At 42.5% G+C, this 20074-nt stretch overlaps 1 protein-coding gene across 2 annotated transcripts; it reads right to left on the bottom strand.

Annotated features, from left to right (window-relative positions):
• Nucleotides 1–1183: 1183 nt before the first annotated feature.
• Nucleotides 1184–19727, bottom strand: LOC306976948 (importin-13-like). Of its 2 annotated transcripts, XM_079575079.1 has the most exons (23): nt 19626–19727; nt 19153–19236; nt 14717–14842; nt 14276–14632; nt 13212–13465; nt 11070–11210; nt 10852–10993; nt 10105–10271; nt 9761–9881; nt 9528–9675; nt 9271–9452; nt 9125–9151; nt 8903–9037; nt 6360–6512; nt 6144–6224; nt 5935–6072; nt 5747–5843; nt 4230–4282; nt 3054–3120; nt 2872–2930; nt 2707–2796; nt 2442–2623; nt 1184–2368 (listed from the first exon to the last, which is right to left on the bottom strand). In XM_079575079.1, exons 2-23 carry the CDS (start codon nt 19219–19221, stop codon nt 2272–2274), a joined length of 2886 nt encoding a protein of 961 aa, XP_079431205.1. In that variant the 5' UTR covers nt 19222–19236; nt 19626–19727; the 3' UTR covers nt 1184–2271. The 2 variants fall into 2 exon arrangements, 1 of the variants encoding a protein (XP_079431205.1); XR_013793791.1 differs by lacking the exons at nt 1184–2368; nt 2442–2623; nt 4230–4282; nt 19626–19727 and having other exon boundaries at nt 2716–2796; nt 19153–19618.
• Nucleotides 19728–20074: the final 347 nt, after the last annotated feature.

Raw genomic sequence — 20074 nt, 5'->3', positions numbered from 1 at the left:
CTGGATCAATGAAGTCTGCCCAAGCCTAAAAGTTCAAAATATATTTATTATTTGAGTCGTAGCTGATTCACCCTGGCACTGCAAATTACAGTTGTAGCGTGTCTGAACATGAAGCATGTGCCTTTGAAACAGGAAAACGGCTTAGAAAAACATCAAAAGAATTCACAAACACTCAAAGAGTTGCAGTCTTAGATATATTTAATAAATTAAAGCCAAGGTACAAAAACAATGTACATTTTATATTGCCCTCCCCTCCTACAACTGTTCGTAACTGTGATAACCACTTTCTACCCATCGATACAGGACAAAGGTAGAAGAATCACCATTTATTCACAGTTTTATTTTATCTAACTGGCAGGACAACTGATTCAAAGTCTACATCTTCTTCTTGGGCATTAACAACAGTATGCCTTTGCCCCTGCCTGGACCCCTAGTAACCCCCCACAAAACACATATACATGCTACATGTTTGCAGGCACCTTGGATAAGACAGAAGGATCAGACTGAGTTCGAGCACATAGTAGTACATTTCGATGCTGACTGAAGAGATATCCACTGGTCTTTCAGATTCACTGGACGGTCTACTTTTAAACAGCCACCACGTCACTGACTTTACCCACAATATCTTACAAGAACAGTTACGCAAAGATTTGTGTTACACTAAATGCTGACAAACTCCCCCAGAGGTGATTTCTTTACCAACTAATCCATTCCTGTCCTTTCCAAGGCAGTGACCCAAAGTAACAACAGAATCTGTTTTTGGGCCATTTGTTCGAAAGCTTTCGATAAGAGCAACAGTTGGTATAGCAGATAAATTATAATGAAGTTTGATAATCACTGACTAGGGCTGCACAATATATTACCAAATTACCATTATTGCAATATGTCACAATATGACTGAGTGACTAAGTCTATGACTATGTCTTCCATCCGACCAAGATTTATAATTAATAAAAAAAATTTACAAGTTTGTTTCGACGCAATTTGCAGAAAAATTCTATTTTTGTTTAAGCGCAGTTTAGTCTAGTTTGGAGCGTAGTGTCGAGATTATCTAGTGAAATATTGCAATATTGATGACAGTTCGGGAAAATTAAAATAAAGTGGGGAAAAAAAGTATTTGGTCAGTTTCACATAGACATTCTATTGGATTTTGGCCAAATACTTTTTTTCCCCACTGTATATTTGTAATATGATGCAGCCCTACCACTGACAGTCTCTTGTGGACAACATATTGTATGTGCGATCAGCAGTGATAAAATGCGGTGTGCCCGGTCTGGTGCCGAGCACAATAAATGAGCATAGAGTAAAATTAAAAGCTTCTTGCTAAGAAGGAAGGGCTAACTTATGCATTTGTAGGTCCATTAGTAGTGCACAAGTGAAAGCAGTGCACGTCACCTCTAACACAGGCATACATCCATAAACACACAAGTGTTCGGTAATAGCAAGTAATTGACACAACTTCATTAATTTTTGCAGGTTACAGTGACTAAACCAGTCCTCCTTGAGGTTAAGTTCTCACCCAAAAGTCCCTTCTTTGTTCTTGCGCCATTAGCTACTTTGACTTATAAACTAAATGGTACTAAGTCTGTAGATCTTTGGGAAACTGTAAAAAAAAAAAAAAAAGTACTGTTCAGTGGAGACCATTCAAGCTATTGTCTCATACAAAGATGGTCTGTTTTACACCATTCACACCATGTAAAAAGGCAAATCTAACAAACAGTCACTGTAGAATGATTTGGCAAATGTAGGTAATATGGTCTAAACCATGTTAGATGTAATCTAATGTATATTATTTTGTTGAGTGATTCCTTCTTTGAACTTTTGGCATACTTCTTCACATTAGCAGCAGGACTGACAACCTCCATATATTTATATGTGTATATATATGTCGAGTACACTGATATAATTCATTTGAAGTAGCTATGTATGATACCACTACCATTTCATTTCAATGCTAATCACTAGGAAACAATCTCAGTACCACGGGAAGATCTAGAAAGGCAGAACGATAGAAGAGGAGACATAAGGCAGCATGCTGGGACTGCTGCTCCCCAAAACGACTGCAAGAACAATCAGAAGAAACTGAAGCAGAGGGCTGCGTCCCGAAAGCCACAGTGGATTACAGGTCGGCGAGGGCAGGTTTTGTCCTGCAGTGAGTGGGTTATTGTAATTACAATCATTTCATGATATCGTCAGAGTGTGAGGATTGCTGTGGCATCCCGCTCTTTGCAGAGGGCAGAGGTCATGATTAGGAGACACTGCAGGGTAAAGTCAGTACTCCGCGGCATACTCTGTCCCATGAAGCCCTCTGCATATTAATGTGAAGTCCTTAACCATGTCCTTCACCTTCCTTTTGTTCACCCTTTCTCTGTGGAAACAACAAACATAACATCAAACATGATTAAATCAAACCCACATAATCCACTGAGCGGTCGTGGTACCTAAGTATTTGTTGACAGAACCGGTCTTTCTGTTCAGTTGTGACCCGTGAAGAGGGGAAGCCAGGCAACTGCAGCACCTCCTTCAGCCACACAGTGAGCAGCGCAAAACAGTGCTTGTTTAGAGCAAACAGCACTTCTGCAAACTGGTCCATCAGGCTCCGAGATGCTCCGCCCCCGATACCCTGAAATGAAAAAAAAAACAACACACGTTTTCAGCTTCCCCAAGGTGACTGTCATCTATATTTTCAGGGTTGAGGCGACCCACCTCCAACACAGCTTGGAGCAGTAGTTTACCCTCTTCCTCAACTATCCTGGCCACTGGGGGCACATCATAGCAGCGCGGTAATAGTTCCGTCTAAAAAGCAGCAAAGCGAAATTTAGAAAGCACCAACAGTGACCAGTGAATAAAACATGTGCACGAGGTGCTCACAAAGAAGAAGCAAGTCGACTTAACGGTCGGAGCCTCTGGGAACTTCAGTGACAGGATTCCTGTAGAAGAGTCGAGAGGTGAGTGAGAGCAGTGCCAACTATTGACATTACTTGTATTGATGATCGCTATGTACTGATTTGTACTGGACACAGAAGAACATTTATAACAGAGTGTGAACTCACCACAGTGGAACACCGCCTTCACATCGAGACTCTCAGACAAGAACAAATCGGGCTTTCGCTTGAGCGCCTAAGAGGAACATAAGACACTTAACAGAGCATGCTTTGTAGGTCAAACCAAAGCAACACTGCATCACCAAATTCAACCTTTTACACTAATCAACAATCCCCACTCAGCCTGGTAGAAAGATCTGACACCAACAAGGACCAAGGACAAATCTGTCCACCAGGCTATGGCTGTTTGGCAAACTATCCAAAACAATTCTCCAATGCACAAAGCGTAACAAACAAATTGCAAAATGTTAAAGTATAAAATCATTAGAAAGTCAAACTAAATGTAATGATGACTTTGGTTTTATTGCTCTACTCAATTGGAATTGAAACTACTACTACTTTTGCTTGTTTTTGGTTGACTGGACTGAATGCAACAGAAGTGCGTTATTGAACATGTGCAGATAAATACAACTGATCTTGTAATAATGAACTCATTCAGATGGAGGAGAGAGGGACAGAAGTGAGCAGATCTATCCAAAGATAGAAAACAAAGGAGTAGGATGAAGACAGAAGACAAAAATATAAACAGGAGAGCCATCCGCCAATTTGTCTCAACGGATTAATATTGGTCAAATATTAATTCATTTGGGCTTGAATTGGCTCTGGACTGGAATGATCTTCAAAAGGGCACGGCCGGGAGACTAACCAGTCAGCGCAAACTAGCCTGACCATCTTCATTTGGGCTGAAATATGTTACAGAGGCGGAAACCTAACCTAAAATTAAACAGGTCCACATTGGAAGAGCTGCTCCAATTATTCCTCCGGAGTGGGACGTGCAGGGTCACAGTTTGTAAGGGGCAATTTAATACACGCACTTCACATTAAACTCTGCACTCACACATGTTTGCAATGGAAAACGTCAAACTATGCTTCATTTGAGAAACTACTTTGTTTGGCCTGGAGGAACCACAGCTACTATATTAATTTTGAAGATTATGTGCCAATGCGACTGTTAGACGCCACGGCGTTCGGGATGCCCTTGTATTCATTCCATTGCCTCGCTTTTATGATGGGACACCTTAGGGTCCGGAGGATAGGGAGAGAGGGAGAGCAGAGAAACAGGAAGAAATCAGAAAAAGAGAGAGAGAAACCCAAAGTGAATGAAATAAGAAACCAAAAACACACCTGAGCTTGGAGTTGCATAAATGAATCAACAATATCAGGATGATCCCTGGGTCCTAAAATATAATAAAGATGAAACTTAAGAAATCATAAAAGACTAAGAATAATATACAAACAGCAACTGAACAGATTCAACAGTCATGTGGAAATCAAAGAGAACTCAAAAATATTTCATAGAAATAATTCACACGTGTGTAAGGAACAAAGGGGAGGAGGGGCATATGAAGCTTTGGCAGAGTCTTTGAGGAAGAGACCAACCAAAAAACAAAAACAGGCAGAACACAGACATGGGATTGTCTGGAGAAAATCAAAGAAGTAACGAGAGAAAAAGAACCAACCTAAAGAAATAAAAGTGGGTTTGGAGTGGGAACCCAGGAGGCACCTCTGCTACTGTTCGAGACTGGGACAGGGGCACCAAACTGAACGAACCCTTGGACCCGCTCCCAGCCGCACCACAGCCAATTACTCAGCGCTTATGGGGGTTGGGTTACACACAAGGGCACATTCAGACAGTCCGCCTGTTTTCCTCATAAATACTTTCTATAATCGTACTGTAAAGATAGGAATGGGATGGCAGCCCTCCGTTAGGCTGGACACAGACTACAGGACAAAGACTGTATAGCACAGATGACTAATGCTAAAGGTGTATGGGCCTAGATCAGAGTCAGTGTTTCAAACATTCTCTCTCAAAAATCCAATGTGTCTGTAGTGAGCGCCCAGCTGTAGCCGTTCCCAGACTCCAAACAGTTTTCTTGCTTTAACCCTCCAGCTCTTATCCACACTGAACCCAGATACAGGTCTTATTGAGCGGGCTGCACGGAGGGCCCAGTCCTCTCCAGAGAAGACTGCCCCATTCTGTGCCAGCCAGCTGAATAAGTGTGAGACTGTCTCCTGACACTGTGGAGGGACCTGTTCAGAAAGAGGAGTTTAGAGGAAGTGAGGCAGCCATTACCAGTGAAGCAGGAGGAAGGGCACAAACGGAAAGGGAAAAGCAGATGAAGCTGGAACGAGGCCCGTGGCCCGACCCGGCCTGGGGGACACCCATGCCATGCAGAACCATTTCATAAAGCTTCAACTCCGCAAGTAGCCAGTAATGTTAATAATGCATAAGATGTACGGATTTACCTTCTAATCAACTGCCATGGGAGCAACCTTTACCCGGGACATAATAGTATTGATCTCAAATTCATTGATCCGAAAGTCAATGGTTTGTGTAGAAGAAACAGAGCCCTGCGCTGATCTCATCTGTGAGCCCCCTCTGTGGTCACAGCTTCATTAATGAGTAATGAGCCTTTAAAAGGGCACCGGTCAAGAGTGCAGTGACCTTGTTCTATGGCCCTTAGGCTGCAAGCAAATGAGTCCAGAAATACGCCGAAATTTACTCGCTTTACAAATTTGTTCAGATTTGTCTTGTGTGGATTGTGTAATTTTTTGATCCTGTAGAAATACCCGAATCATGCCGACGTATTTAAGAAGGAGCACATTCAGACGTTCAGGCCGGTCCATGCTGTACCCCCTACCTTGCTGAAAGATGGACAGCGTTACCGAGGTAACCAGCTCAAACAGAGCCTTGATGGGCGGGAAGTGGTCCGTCACACTGGCAAAAATATGTACCATCTGAAAAAGGAATAATTTATATTACCAATTATTGAAAATTATTCGCCAGGTTTTGTGTTGTAGAAACGCAAGAGGACAAAAAACAGTCCACCTGTCGAGTCAGGTCCAGGGCTGAGGCCTGAGGGATGGTGCTGTACATCTGTCCGAGCATCTCACTGAGCTGAGAAATCATTGGAGCGAAGTCATGAAGCAGAGTCTTCACAGACTTCTCAAAGATCGCACACACCGCCTTTAAATAAAAGTAGGTTTAGCTTTTTACAATGTAAAAGAGAAAATGATTGAACACCAACAAAACTTTACCTCTACAACCTGTGAGTCATTGAGCCACTTGCTGAGTACCTTTTGAATGAGAGCAAAAACCTGCTGCAAAACTACAACCACCTGAAAAACAGAAATAGACACAAAGATTAAATGGAAAAACCTAATAATTGAAGCCAGTTCTGAATCATAATACACTGAGATAAAACAATATCTTTTTAAATACATGTTGAAAATATTGTGTGTGCAGGGACTGACCGGGTTGGGACCAGGCGGTGGCGGAGTGGATTTAACAGGTGGCGCGGAGCCCTCCACAGACTCATCGTCCTGTTTGCTGATGTCCAGCGTCGTAAACAGGTTGGACAGCAAACCCAAGATGTGAATAATGGCGAGTTTGTTGGACGGATTTGGCTGAAAGAACAATACAAAGATAGATACATGATTTCAATGTAGGACTAAAAAAACAATCACGGTATTAATTAGCAAATCTCAAAGATGGCGTTATTTGTTTTTTTTGGCAGCACATTAGCCGATAGAATTTCATTTTACAACTGTATTCTCTTGAGACTTAAAAATGTAAAAACAAAATGGTAATTACATGGAAACAGAATGGTAATATGACAAACCCCAACCAAGAAACACTTTCTCTAATAGGAAAGCAGGGCTGCAACATAATTTAACAATAACAATAATAATTTAATAATAATTTGTTTTATTAATAGGTGCCTTTCTAATCACTCAAGGACACGCTACAAGGTTAAAGAACAGGCCACCGCTTTTACATACCGAGATATGTTACCTGCGCTTAGACGAGTTGATTTGTACCTGTCTGGTTTTGTGCGTGCTCTCAGTCATGCAAAAAGACCAAACATGTTGTTAGCATAAGCCTCTCCCAGCATATTCCTATAGCTCCAAACTGGGGTGACGTTATAATCGACCGAGCTCTTCCACATTTTCCCTATTTAAATACAGTTAATATGTGAAATGTTACACGATCCAAGTCTAGTTACACAAAATGAAACATGTCGATTTTCTAAGCGGAGAAAAAGAAGCACTTTTGTAACTAGACTTGGATCGTGTAACGTTTCACATAACTCTATTCAAATAGGGAAAACGTGGAACAGCTTGGTAGCTTCTAACGTCACCCCAGGTTGGAGCTATACCTTTGCTGGAGAGGCTAAATGCTAACAACATTTGCGTGACAAAGACCAGACAGGTACGCATCAACTCGTCTAAGCTAAGAACATATCTCAGTATGTAAAAACGGTGGCCTGTTCTTTTATAGGACATGCAATGTTATTACTAGGGTATAACAACCAATACTGTATGAAAACAACATGCTCAATCCAAAAGGGGTTTTGTTATGGTTAAAACGAGCTGATCCTGGAATTTAGACAAACATGTGTTCTGAAATACATGTGATTATTGTATAGTTAGAATGCAGATGATGTTACAGCACGGCAACCAAAGGCAAATGTCAACAAGTGAACTGTGAAATTAATATTTGGACACTTTGAGAGTTCGTACCAATATAAATGAAGCAGAAAAGGCCTTTGTATTGTTTTCCAAAAAAGCAGCTCTAGGTGAAGGTATGAGGTCAACTTTGTGATATTTTTAACCCAAAGGTCTAACCACTAGGTGCCACTATTCATCACGGTCTAGACACAGAAAGCCAATTTCATAGTCTGATGTAATGGCAATAGATCAAAAAGCCAGGCAGAAAACAATAAGAATGGGAGGAAGTGAGAAAAAGATGGATGTGCTACAACAGTGCGAGAGAGAGCGAGAGAGAGCGCATATTGCGAGAATGAAACGACTGATGAAAAAAAGGCTCGGAGACCGGAATCAGCAAAATCAAGTATTTTTAGATAATGTCCTTGTGTTATTTATATCTTCAAGCGCGATGGCCTACAAATCATCTGACATTTGAGAAGGGAAAAGTGATGCTCACAGACTGTGTAGCAGGCATCAATAATACAATATTCAGATTTAATTTGTACAATGTCTTTCTCAGCGGCACTTTATATGTGGAGGCACTGGAGATGACTAACTCACGTCTTTGTGTCTCATTTCACCTCGAGCTTTTAAGATAAGCTCAAGTAAAGAGAATATATTTCCACGCTGGTCCTAAAAAGTGTTAGTATAATTCAATCCCACATGCAGGCCAATTGCTGCCGGGGACAGCACTGTAGAAGGCCCCTACATCGGAGTTTTTTGTAGTAGTGGAATGAAATTTCTTTTGTTCTTCCTCTGTATAATATAAAATCACACATTTTGGGAAAAAAAAAAAAAAAAAAAAAGACTACAACGTGCTTATAAATTTATCGCGGCGAAGAACTGGGGTGTGAGAAATGCGATAACTGGACGAGTTTGGACCACGGTTAAACTTCACGCTCCCCAATTCAATATTTGTAAACAAAAACAAAAAATGGATTTTTAAGCCACAAGATTAATGTTGCAATAAATAAATTTAAAAAAAGAAAAATAATAATAATAATAATTATAAGATTAAACTTTTATTTGATTAGTAGCTTCTTTCAAAACCTATATATCATTGTGAACATTACTTGTGTACAATGTTATATAATATGAACTGGCAGCGCTCTAAAGAGTCAGCCAGTCTTTCTGCCCCTGTGTGAATCACTAGCCCAAAGCGCAGGGTCAAATCCAATCTGGTCCCGCAGAGAAATGTTCTACCACAGTGACACCACGCAGACACAAGAGCTGTTCTCACTGGACTGCGTCCAACTGTTCGCCGCTTTGTTGTGGGTGTGTGCTGCTCAGTGCGTTGGTGCTAGTACCGTCTCGTCGGCCAGTTTCTCAAGCTGCTGAATGTAGGGGGTGATGAGGGAGTGAAGGTTCCGTAAGATGTCCTCCACCGGGAGCGCAGAGAGCAGGAAGCCGAGCGCCTGCATGAGCCACATGCACTGACTCGTCTGGAAGAGAAAAGTGACAGTTTCATCAAGATGATATATACGTTAGGCGGGATTTTAAAAGTAGAAAGGAAAAGAATATTCACTTACCTTGTGGATTTGTTTTATAAGCACCTCCTAGAAAATAAGTCAGTCATATTTATATAGAATTGCTTTAAATTAATCGTCCTCCAAGGTTTATTTGACTTTTACCAAAGCATAAAATAAGAAAAACTTGTATTAAGCATTTGTCTTACCTGAGAAACAGCTACTATGTTGGTTGCGTACGGTGGCAGGTCGTATTTGCATTCTCTACAGATTTTTTTGAGAGTAGAGACTGAAGATACTGAGAGGTCGGGGTTTCCTAAGGCCTGGAGCACCAAAGGCAGTACACTGCTGAGCATTACTGGATGGTCTGCCAACCATTCAGCCAGAGCACCTAAGGAAAGGTTAGATCCACCATGAGATCAGCTGCGCAGATGTTTCATGGTAAACCAACGTGGCTTTGTCTTACCAATAGTGAACATGACTGTGTCAGCAAGTTGCACATTGTTGATATTTATTCTGGGGATGAGTCCTATTAGCCCAGGAATTACATCCGAGTAATTCACATCTATCGTCTCTGCTATGGACTGGAAGCCATAAAGCAAAGCTTCCATGTGCTGATGGAAAAAATACAAGTTACACTGAAGAAAAACAAAAAAGAACATTTATGTTATGACAGACTAGAGTGTCTGTCAGCCCCACCTGCCATGATGTGGGCTGTTCAGTATTCGTCAACAGCCTTCCAAGTTTGTCATAGAGGTTACTCAGCAGCTCGGCTCCCAGCATCTCATACACATACATGAGCGTGTCCGAGATGTCCACCCTGAAAGACATTTGCACACCCTCTTGAAACCGTATCTGGTAATTTCTCTGCCAGGCGGATTTGCTTTCTCAGCAGACAGTCTAGTGGGAGTCCATTAGAGAAAAACATACTCATTTGCTGAACAATCTTCCTGTCAGGAAGCAATTTCAGAAACACTTGGGCCATCACTGAGGGCAGGACATGTGATGTATGAGATACTTGTGGGGTGAGAAGAACGTCGTACCGGTAGATTCTGAACTGTTCCTTTTCGTCGGAAGACCACGAGGCGTACTCCTGATCCGATGGGAACTGCGCTTTGTGAAGCAGCACATCGACGAGCTGGAAATAGACCGGCCGGTAGACCTGCAGATACACCGTCTGCTTGTCCGACTCAAACGACATGATTTCATCCTAGTCAAGAAGTAAAAGAATTTAAATTTCAATGACAAATCATTTGTTACGCGTAATAAATGAACAGCCACATTCAAGTTCAATCACTGATCTTTGGAGTCAGTGAAGCTGTTGCCACAAAAAATCTTTACAAGAAGCAAAGTTGTAATCTCGTAGTGCGCATGCGCAGCGCTTCCTGTCAAAGATCAATCGGGATAAATGCGCTATCTCCCAGTAGTCCCAATGTAAAATATGCATGAATAAAGATTGTTTTACAGGCATTAAAACTGTGGTACATTAACATATCATCAAAAATATATTGAGGGTGAGTATCTGTGCATTTTGGACAAATATGTTAGTTTTAATTTCCAGTTGCAGGTGGCACAAGCCTAATTAAATGTTGACTTTTTGGGTGGCCTTTCGCGCAGTTAAGTAAGTTTTGAATATCATACAGACATATAACAAATCATTTAACAAAACATTCATCTCATTTAAACTCTTGAATTTATCCCGATTGACCTCTGAGCTATCCCATAATTCATTGCGCCAATTGAGATTACGATTTCACTTATAGAAAACGCAGGAAAGCTCGACCACTTACTTGTAATGTGTACCAGAAGGTTAGTGTCAGCGAACTGGTTGTTTCATCAACTGGATAATGGCCTGGGATACCAGTACAAAACATGATCATGTTGACTAAAGCGAGGAAGCCCTGCCAGTGATCCACCTGCTCCAGAAGACCTCTTCAGAGGGAACAGAAATGTAAGTGTCGTTCATTTAAAACTCTGACAAAACAGACATTTTTATTCAGGCCCAGACCTGGAATGGTTTTCTCCCAACGTGACAGCGACCCTGCAGATGCCATGACAGGTCTCCATGTCTCCGCTCTGAACCGCCTCTCGCAGTTGGTCCTGGAGGGCAAGGACTTGGGGCACCATTTTCAGTAAAGTGTTTGTGTATCTGGATCAGACACACAGAGAAACAAGTTTATACGGAGAACAGTTTATTGCTAACTCTCTATGGGACGGTGACTTATGATTTTGGTGCAGACTAAAGCACACACCAGTGACTACAAGGATCAGATTAATCAGAGCTGCAGCTCCACACTGTGCAGCTGTCAGTTATCGTTTTGTCTTCCTCCTGCTGCCTCAGCCATCTTTAACTTTCCTCGCTCTGGCTAAAACACATGCATGTGCTGACATATAAATTTCATAGAGAACAGAGCCTGCTCGCTCATCAGGACACGGTCAGGTCCATTCAAGTTAAAATATCACAGAAATCCTGCCATCGCTCTGGATGACAGGAGTGAAAGGGTGACATTTAGAGAGAGCTGAATGTCGCAGAGGACGTGGTGTTCAGCTGTGAGTATGAGCCGTATAACATGTGTCAGCCCCAGGCGGCCGGAGCAGCAGTGCTCTGTCTTTATGGGGCACCAGGAACTGTATATGCATATTCATCAATGACACCACAAGGTTGTGTGACTTTTCCATAAATTAGTCTATTGTACAAACTCACATTAAAACCCTGTATTACAAAGTGGTAGATTACATAAAGGGAAACAATGCTGCTCATGTCAGGGCTCTGACCTATCAGTGAAAATGCATTTCCTATGATGGTCTGAGGTAACATTTTACTTAAATTTCCCTCGGGAACGTTTATAAAACGCTGAGCTGGATCTGTGGCTGTGTTTTATGAAGCTTAGATCCCAAAACAACAGCCCACGCTGACTCAGCGGTCTCCACAGAGAGCGCCACTCACTGAGAAGAGACGTGACTCTATATAATCGGCTGGTGACTTTGTATTCAACAACATTGTTTCGTCTCAGCTGTTCAAATTGCTCTGAGAGGAGAGGCTGGACTAAACGCACTTCACATACTGCGTGTGGCCCGCTGCTCTCATGCACTCAGAAAATCATTTATTTTTAACAAGGCACTTTAGAGATGCAGGTCATGTTCTCCCAGCTTAAAAACGGGAGCTTCCAGATAACAAGATTAGACTAAATCCACAAAATGAATCTTTTCCCATTCATCCTAAACATGACATTAGGGAAATTGGCCTAAACCCCTGCTGCAGACTCTGGTCTGGCTACCAATACATTTTCACTGTGCATTACACTTTCCGTCTCCCTCTTGACTCCTCCTTTATCACCCCCTCCTTTCTCCATCCTTAGCCAATCCCTCTCCCCACCCATGAGCCCCTCTGCAATTACTGCAACACACTCAGAAGCTGGGGAAATAGGTTGCCAAGCAACAGGATACAGCTGGACCAATAGCATCCCCCAAATGAGTTGATGGTAATGTCTTTAAATGGGAAAGGAAACATAAGACAAGGAGAAGAATGAAGTACCATAAAGGAGCCTGAGGAGACAGATTCATTTATGTAAAAAAAAAAACAAGAACAAAAAACTATGAACTATGAACTATTTGGAAATAGTCATTGCACTGTGACACTTTGAAGAACTATTTTGTTTCCTGTTAATGACAGCAGACATGCTTTACCCACATTGATTGCTAAAGCCGTACAATCCAGTTTCCCTCAATTGCGGCACTGCCATGTGCTCAGCCCAGCAGTGACTGTGCTGCTGTTTAAAGCAGGATCGCAATATTGCATTGTCTAACAGTGTCACTGTCCTCCTCTTTTAGCACCATTTTCTTAAGGCTTGTCCCGTCATCTGGGCCCACTCTCTCTCCCCCTCTGGGGAGGAGTAATGGGTGCCTGCCATGTCTGAATCAACCAGGGCACGATGACATCTCCCTAGATCTGTAACCATAGCAACGGCAGCGGACCAAGAAATGCTGCTCTCCTCCCTCTGGCTGTCAGCTCGTCCTGGCTCCTGCGCTGTGCCCACCCGGTGCCCGCCCCGCTCTATTTGCCCTTTAGCTTCCCTTCAGACCATCGCTGGTGAAAGCAGCAGGTTTGACCATGCTGTAGTCGCACAAGTGTCGACACACTGACACAAACCTTTGGGAGTCGGGCTGTGAGATAGCGTTGACTATTGCCTCCACAGCAGTGTCAAACAGCTCTGGGTCGGCCAAGGCGCTGAAGCAGTCATGCACCAGGCTCTCGCTCTCACTAATGGGCACATCCAGCAGCACCCACGACGACAGGCAGCGCAGGACTCGAGCCTTCACTGCTCCAGGACTGTCCGTCCTGCGCAACAGCTGCTGGAGCAGCGGACACACTGACCCCCACTCCTTCCCCAGAGCGCTACGAACCTGCAGTCAAGAAAACAGGTTAAACTGTTGTACTGTTAAACTCTACAGTACAATGTGCCAGAAATATTTTGTTATTTTATACCTCAAAAAAACAACGCATCTTATATATTGCAAGGCGGAGTTATATCACTACACCTTGCAATACAGTTCCCCTTTTTATCCGCCTAGAAAATCGACATTTGTGTGACTATATTTGGATTGTGTAAAGGCTCATGTAACCATATTTAAATAGGGAAAGACCTCAGTTTGTGCTCTGTTTACCTGAGGGCACACGTAAAGACCAGACAGCTAAATATCAACCCATCTAAGCTAAGGTAAGAACATATCTCAGTATTTAAAAACAGTGGCCTATTCCTTTAAGCTTGTGCATGACGGCACTTCGGACCAAATTAACACCTTTTTGAGTGACAGTGCAGGATTTTAGAGGCAGTTGTGGTGAACAGGTCTGAGCTCATTCTACACATTAGGACATTGCTGGACCATGTTGGGGGAGGAAAATACTTAATTTTAACATTTTGAAACTCTGTATCGTCCATTTAACCCAAGTATGTGCAAACTTTTCACAGGTTATTAAAAAATGTTAAACAGTGTTGACGGTAGACACAAGCCGACATGTGTTGGTGTGCTTTTAAAGTGTTACTGGCCCAATAACATTTTTGCAAATGATCGAGTGCCTGGACCTCATCTTTTTATGCATATTCTGTTGCCCCTCTACTTGAGCACATTCTGTTTGTTGAATACCAGTCGCACCTTGTTATAATTGCTGTTGAGTTAGTCCATTGTTCGTAAGTCTACAACCGTGTCACACACCTGTCCCTTGCGGTACTGAGGCAGCCGGCTTGTCTGAAACTCCTCTGGGAGGACAGTGAGCAGCTCGAGCAGCGCAAGGCAGCGCGCACGCCCGTCCACCCCGCCTCCTTCCTCCTGAAACACCCGCACCATCTCCGACACGGCGCTGGGCCACGCCTCGGGCATCGTGTTCAAAGCCAACGAGGCCAGAGCCACACACAGCCGGGTCAAGACCATCTTTGAGCCGGTGGAGAAGCAGGCGATTTGTGAAAACAGCTGACTCTTCAGAGACTCGTACTGGTCTGTGGGAATGTCCGACCAGTACCGAGAGATCTTTGTGTGGAGGGCGCTGGCTCCAAAGTACTGGATCTCTGGCACCTAAGGACAGAGGAAAATAAGGCTTCAATCAAAAGCAAGAGATTAGAGTGTTTGCTGCTCCACTTTATAAATGAGACATAGTACCTTGTCTGGGCTGAGGAGAGCCCAACAGAACTGCCAGGCCTGAGGCGAAACCTGAGCCTGCATCAGCCATTTCTGCGCCAGGTTTTTGTTGTCTATGTTCGGATCATAGTATAACTGATGCAGAGCCTGTGGAGAAGAAGCAATTATGAGTATTATTTCTTACACATATTTGTCACATATTTGAGTAAAGGTGCCGCTGTGCACCTTTACTCGGGTGAAACCCTGCTAAAAGAAGAGCTTTATCACAGAAACATGGTGGAGGAGAGAGCATTGACCTAAAAATAGTTCTCTCTGAGGTACAGTCCAAAGTAATTTGAGAAGTCGGGTGGAAAGATTAAGACAATGATGCCACACACACGCACACAAAAACACACAAAGAAAGGGTGTGGGAGAGAGAGAAAAAAAAAAAGACAGGCAAAGGGAGCATTAATTAAACAGCCACATCTAATCCTGTCAGAAGATCTAGTCTGGTCTATGCACTGCTCCGCTAATAAGCCCCTTTTTTGTCTCACACTCTTGCACATGCAAAAGCTCGCTGAACTTATACTCTGGCAACCGGCACAAAGCGTCTGACAGGCAGGAAAATCTATTCTGTTCTTCTGATTCCGTCTTACCCCCTGAAGCTTGATCACATCAATTCGACCGAAAGCAGCAGTCCTACATTTACCGCCGAGTTTCTATTACCAATGCTGCCCTCAAGCCACAGCTGTCCATCCAGCTATACACAACGCCTTGTCTTCATCTTTCATGTCAATCCAACTTCCTCTGTGTAACGCGGGTGATTAATAACACTTCGGCGATGCAGCCATAGAGACGAATATCAATATTGCATCAATGGCAGCTAAAGGCGGGAGTCTCAGGTGGTACTCTCTTGTCGTTATCCATCCTGCAGCGTCTGCGTGTCGCCTGACAGTAAAGCGCTGGCTCTGAACACGGTGTTAATGAGCTGCTTTTCAAAGGGTCCTACATAATGCATTATTCAGAATTTTTTAAAAATACCTTTAGACGCCTTGGTATTTCACATTTCTAGGGGCTGCTCGGTTTTGGGGAAAACCTAGGTAAAGTATCATCGACTCAACTTCTGTTACTCACATTCGGTCTTATGCAAGTTGTTCATTAGTTTACAAAACAATCAAACACATGATTTTGTTGTGAAAGACGTTTTGCTGCTCGACCTTTTGTAAGAGACTGTGATATCGACTTCAAAGCAGAATCAGCTCATTACTGCGGTCCACACAGGCCAATGGCGGACCGTGTCTTTGTGTGACTGCGTCGTCCTCCCGAGGTTTATTATCAATACCCAAGACACAAAACAGTCTGCTCGTTCTGCGTCTTTAATCTTCTCACAGAGTCTGCCGGCCGTTCAGCATTATTGTAATAACTTGTGCGTGTTATCATGTGTTGTTCAGCCCTGTGGTGAAGCAGAAAACAGTTCGACGGGAGCAACATCTCTCTGGACTCCAATGTTTAACCTCAGGATGGCACACTGTTGGCTGCCACAGTCTGAAGCCATTATCCTCACAACACAGTGATGCTGTGGTGCTTTGTAACAGGGTTCACCATCTGCTCTCACGCCACACGACGAGAGATGGTGTGATTCTGTTTCGAATGAGCCTCAGGGTAACAATTAAAGGAAGAATTGTAGATCAAAATGAACATGGGCTTTTGGTATTGTAATCAAAACGCCCACATCTTATAAAAATGCATGCTCCCAATTCACTATTCTGTCTACTTGGTCTAATACCTGGACCATTTTCAGTACATAAGGATACTGAAAATGTACTTCTTATTAAAGGCCGTAAGACTATTATGCCTAAATGGGTTGGGGATGAGCCACCATCAAAATCACAGTAGAGACCATAGATATCGGATATTATTATTTTGGAAAGGCTGAGATTCTGTACTAATGGTCAACATAAAGTATTTGTAGAAAAGTTTCGAGACAATGTTAATAAATACATTAAAACTTTGGGCCGGATTGTCTGAAGTACAACAATTTAGAAAAATCAATGCGGCATATGTACATTTTTGTTTTCGATTTATTTTTGGATCTGCGTTGGAAAAAATGTTTCATATAATTTGTTTATTTTTACTGTGCTTGACTGTTAAACATTTGGTTGTTTTTTTATTTGGTAGGGACAGTGCATGTTAATGAACAGAGCCTAATTTACATCCGTAGGCTACTTTTCATCTGTCGTGCCACAAGCGCACTCTCAAACACACTCTCATTCATCCTAGCCTATTGTACATGTTTTTAGTGATGGGAAACCGGAGTACCCGGAGACGCAGACACGGGGAGAACATGTAAACTTCACACAGAAAGGCCCCGTCTTAAGTGGGAATCGAACCCGGACCTTCTGGCTGTGAAGCACAAGCGCCAACCACCCAGCAATTGAAAATGTTAAATAAACAGAATGTAAAAAAAAAAAACTCTGCATGCCAGTGCTTTTAAATAAAGCCCTACATAAGGGGAAGGCAACGTCAGGCCCTGTGTCTAAATCAGGCCCACAAGGTGATTTCAAAACTTATCTAAATACCACAAGTGGTCCAAAAAACTACTGATTACTACTGAAATTTCTAGAACATAAAACATGTGGAGGACCACCAGACCCGATGTACAAAAAAATAATAATACTTAAGGATTATGGACCCCCCACACCAACACGACCGTTTGAAAACCACCAATCACACTGGCCAACCCCATTACTACACAAATAGTTTAGTTGATGAAGTGGCTCAAACAGGCTTTATCGGGATTACAGAGAAGACCAGAGGAGCAATATTATTCATATAGTATTTACCGCAAATGACAAGGTCAAATTAATCTTATTTACAACAGACAATAAATTGGGAATCAATAAGAATTCAACAGTGATTAATTGACACGTATTCACATACTCTTAGAGAACGTACATATACTTGACCGTTAATGCTGTAGAGTTTACAACATGAAATGTGTCAAAATAGCTAAGGCATTCTAGTAGTTACTCACACAGTTAAGTCCTAAACAGTGTTGGGCTGTTGTGATGAAGTCGAGAGGCAAAAAATATATATTTTTAACCCTGTTCCATGATTTCGAAGACCCGAACAGTAAAAGAACAAAGAAACATAATGTTTGTATGTGGCAAGTCCAGACAAGACAAATATTTTTTATAACTGAAAAGGTGACATGAAAAGCAATACATGCAATTATAACAGTGACAAAATGAATGCATATGAAATGGAGACAATTACTGAACTTTAAGTGAACTCTGTCTAAGTTAAATATCGTTTATAACAGAGATTCTTACACAGGTTAACAGCTGCAAAGCACTCACTGTGTATCAGACTTTATAATCCATCACTTTTATTCAACTTTTTCTGGCACCATTTTATATTTTAAAATGCAGAAATGAGAGCAAAAAGCCACATGTGTCTTTGGCTATAAAAGGTATAATAACATTTTTCAAATGCCACCTTTAATTAGCATTGCCTTAAGTCCCTGAGTTAAGAGTTTTTGAAGAAAAACGCAGCGAAGTCGAACTGCTACTTTTAGGCAGAGGGCTGCAAAGCCATTTGTTGACAATGTTGAAATCAAAGCCAAGAAATGTAATGCATATACATCGCCTCTCATTATGCGCAGCAGGATGGTGACAATGTGCTACTTTGTTTTAAGAGAGGCTTGAACAAAGCTCTTTCTATTACAGGCAGACACCGGAGCAGGGACCATCATCTCTAACATGTGTTTTCAGGCACACAATTAAACAAGCCTGGTCATTGGTTTTCATCATCTACAAACCTGACATGACAGACACATATACAAATTATTAAAGTAGGTGATGAAACCATTAATCATATGCTCTAAGAGGAACTGATTATGCAAAAAAAAAAAAAAACACAGTCTTAGAAATGCAAATTGTAAACATTCCCAAAATGCCTTTGCTTATAAAATATGCTAATGAGTGTCATTTAAACTCTTTTCAGTATTGTTCTGTGCACCGCTTGGAGAAAAAGACGGGACAGCTCTCATCTGTATCGAGGCTCACTTGGTACAGTTTGCCTCGTCGCATCTGTCGCATTGCCCAGCCACATCACTTCACCCTGTTTCAGTCTCAGACTTCACTCCTCAATGCACCTCCACCTCTCTGCGCACCCTCCTCATCCATCCCCTTGTGCCCCAGTCCTTGGCCACCCAACAGGGACATTCATCACAGCAACCAGGCGCACCCACCAGTCAACATCATCACCAAAACACATGCACACTCTCATAACCAGAACAAAAGAGTTCAGCTGAGAGCGTTGTGTTATGGATGATAGTCATGTTTGTTTGGCCAAATGGATACAGAATTACAGCAGTGAAGGCAATCACTATTGACATTGCATAAGCGCCACCAAGGCATGGCATAATTAAACCTTATTTAGGAATTCAAATGTAGATTGAACTGAGAGGCACCAACCTTCTCCACGTTCTCCACGGTGAAGTCCAGGGTGTCCGGTGTGTTGACTATCCTGCCCGGTGTCTCCATATCGCGGACACGGAGCTGTCAGACCATCAAAGACGAGCGGCACATGTACGACCACACGACCAGCGTTAGACTCGCTTTATCACATTATAACATGTCCAACTGTTCAATCTAAGGCAGTGCGTCTGCAAAACACCAACGCGGTCACAATTGGTTAAATTAAAACATGAGATGCTAACCGGCTGCTAACATTAGCTCCCTGACACTATGGAAGAAGCAGTAGCAACAGCTATGTTGCTAACACCACCAGCTAACGTGCCTTAGCGTCGCTGTAAGTTCGCCTTGACCGATAAAACCGAGCAACCGATGCAGCTATATTTGCAAACTACAAACGCGGCAAGCTTTTCCCAATGAATAAAGTCCATATTTGGTATCCATATAGCGATAATAAGTGCGCTATTCCACACCTTTGTGTCCGCCGTAGGAGGGAGACGATGCTGGCAGCTCCAGCCGCTTCTTGACTCTGCTCCGTCATCAGGAGCTGCGCTGCTCCACCCGCCGCTCAGGGAGAAAGTGTCCGCACTTTTCAGACACAGCACATTCAGACAGGGGAAGAATACAAGAGGAAAGAGGAGAAATAGTCACGCTAATTTATTCACATGAATGCTGCATATTTATTGTTAGAACTTGCCACTACAATAACAAATGCGGGTGTATTGAGATTTAACACTTAAGATTTAAACTAAACAATACCTATACCATATACTACACCTCAAATCCCCGTTAATTTTATTTCTTGTGGCTTACATTTAGTTTTTATTTGAGGGATCTGATATGGTGATGGTGGTGTTATGGAGCAACAGCGCCTCCAAGTGGCCAAAGTGACCGTAAAAGTCAGATGTTGAGCTTTATTTGT

The sequence above is a fragment of the Gobius niger genome (genome assembly GCF_951799975.1).
Source record: "Gobius niger genome assembly, chromosome: 17".
Lineage (NCBI taxonomy): Eukaryota > Metazoa > Chordata > Actinopteri > Gobiiformes > Gobiidae > Gobius > Gobius niger.
This window is presented reverse-complemented; position numbering and strand designations above follow the sequence as displayed.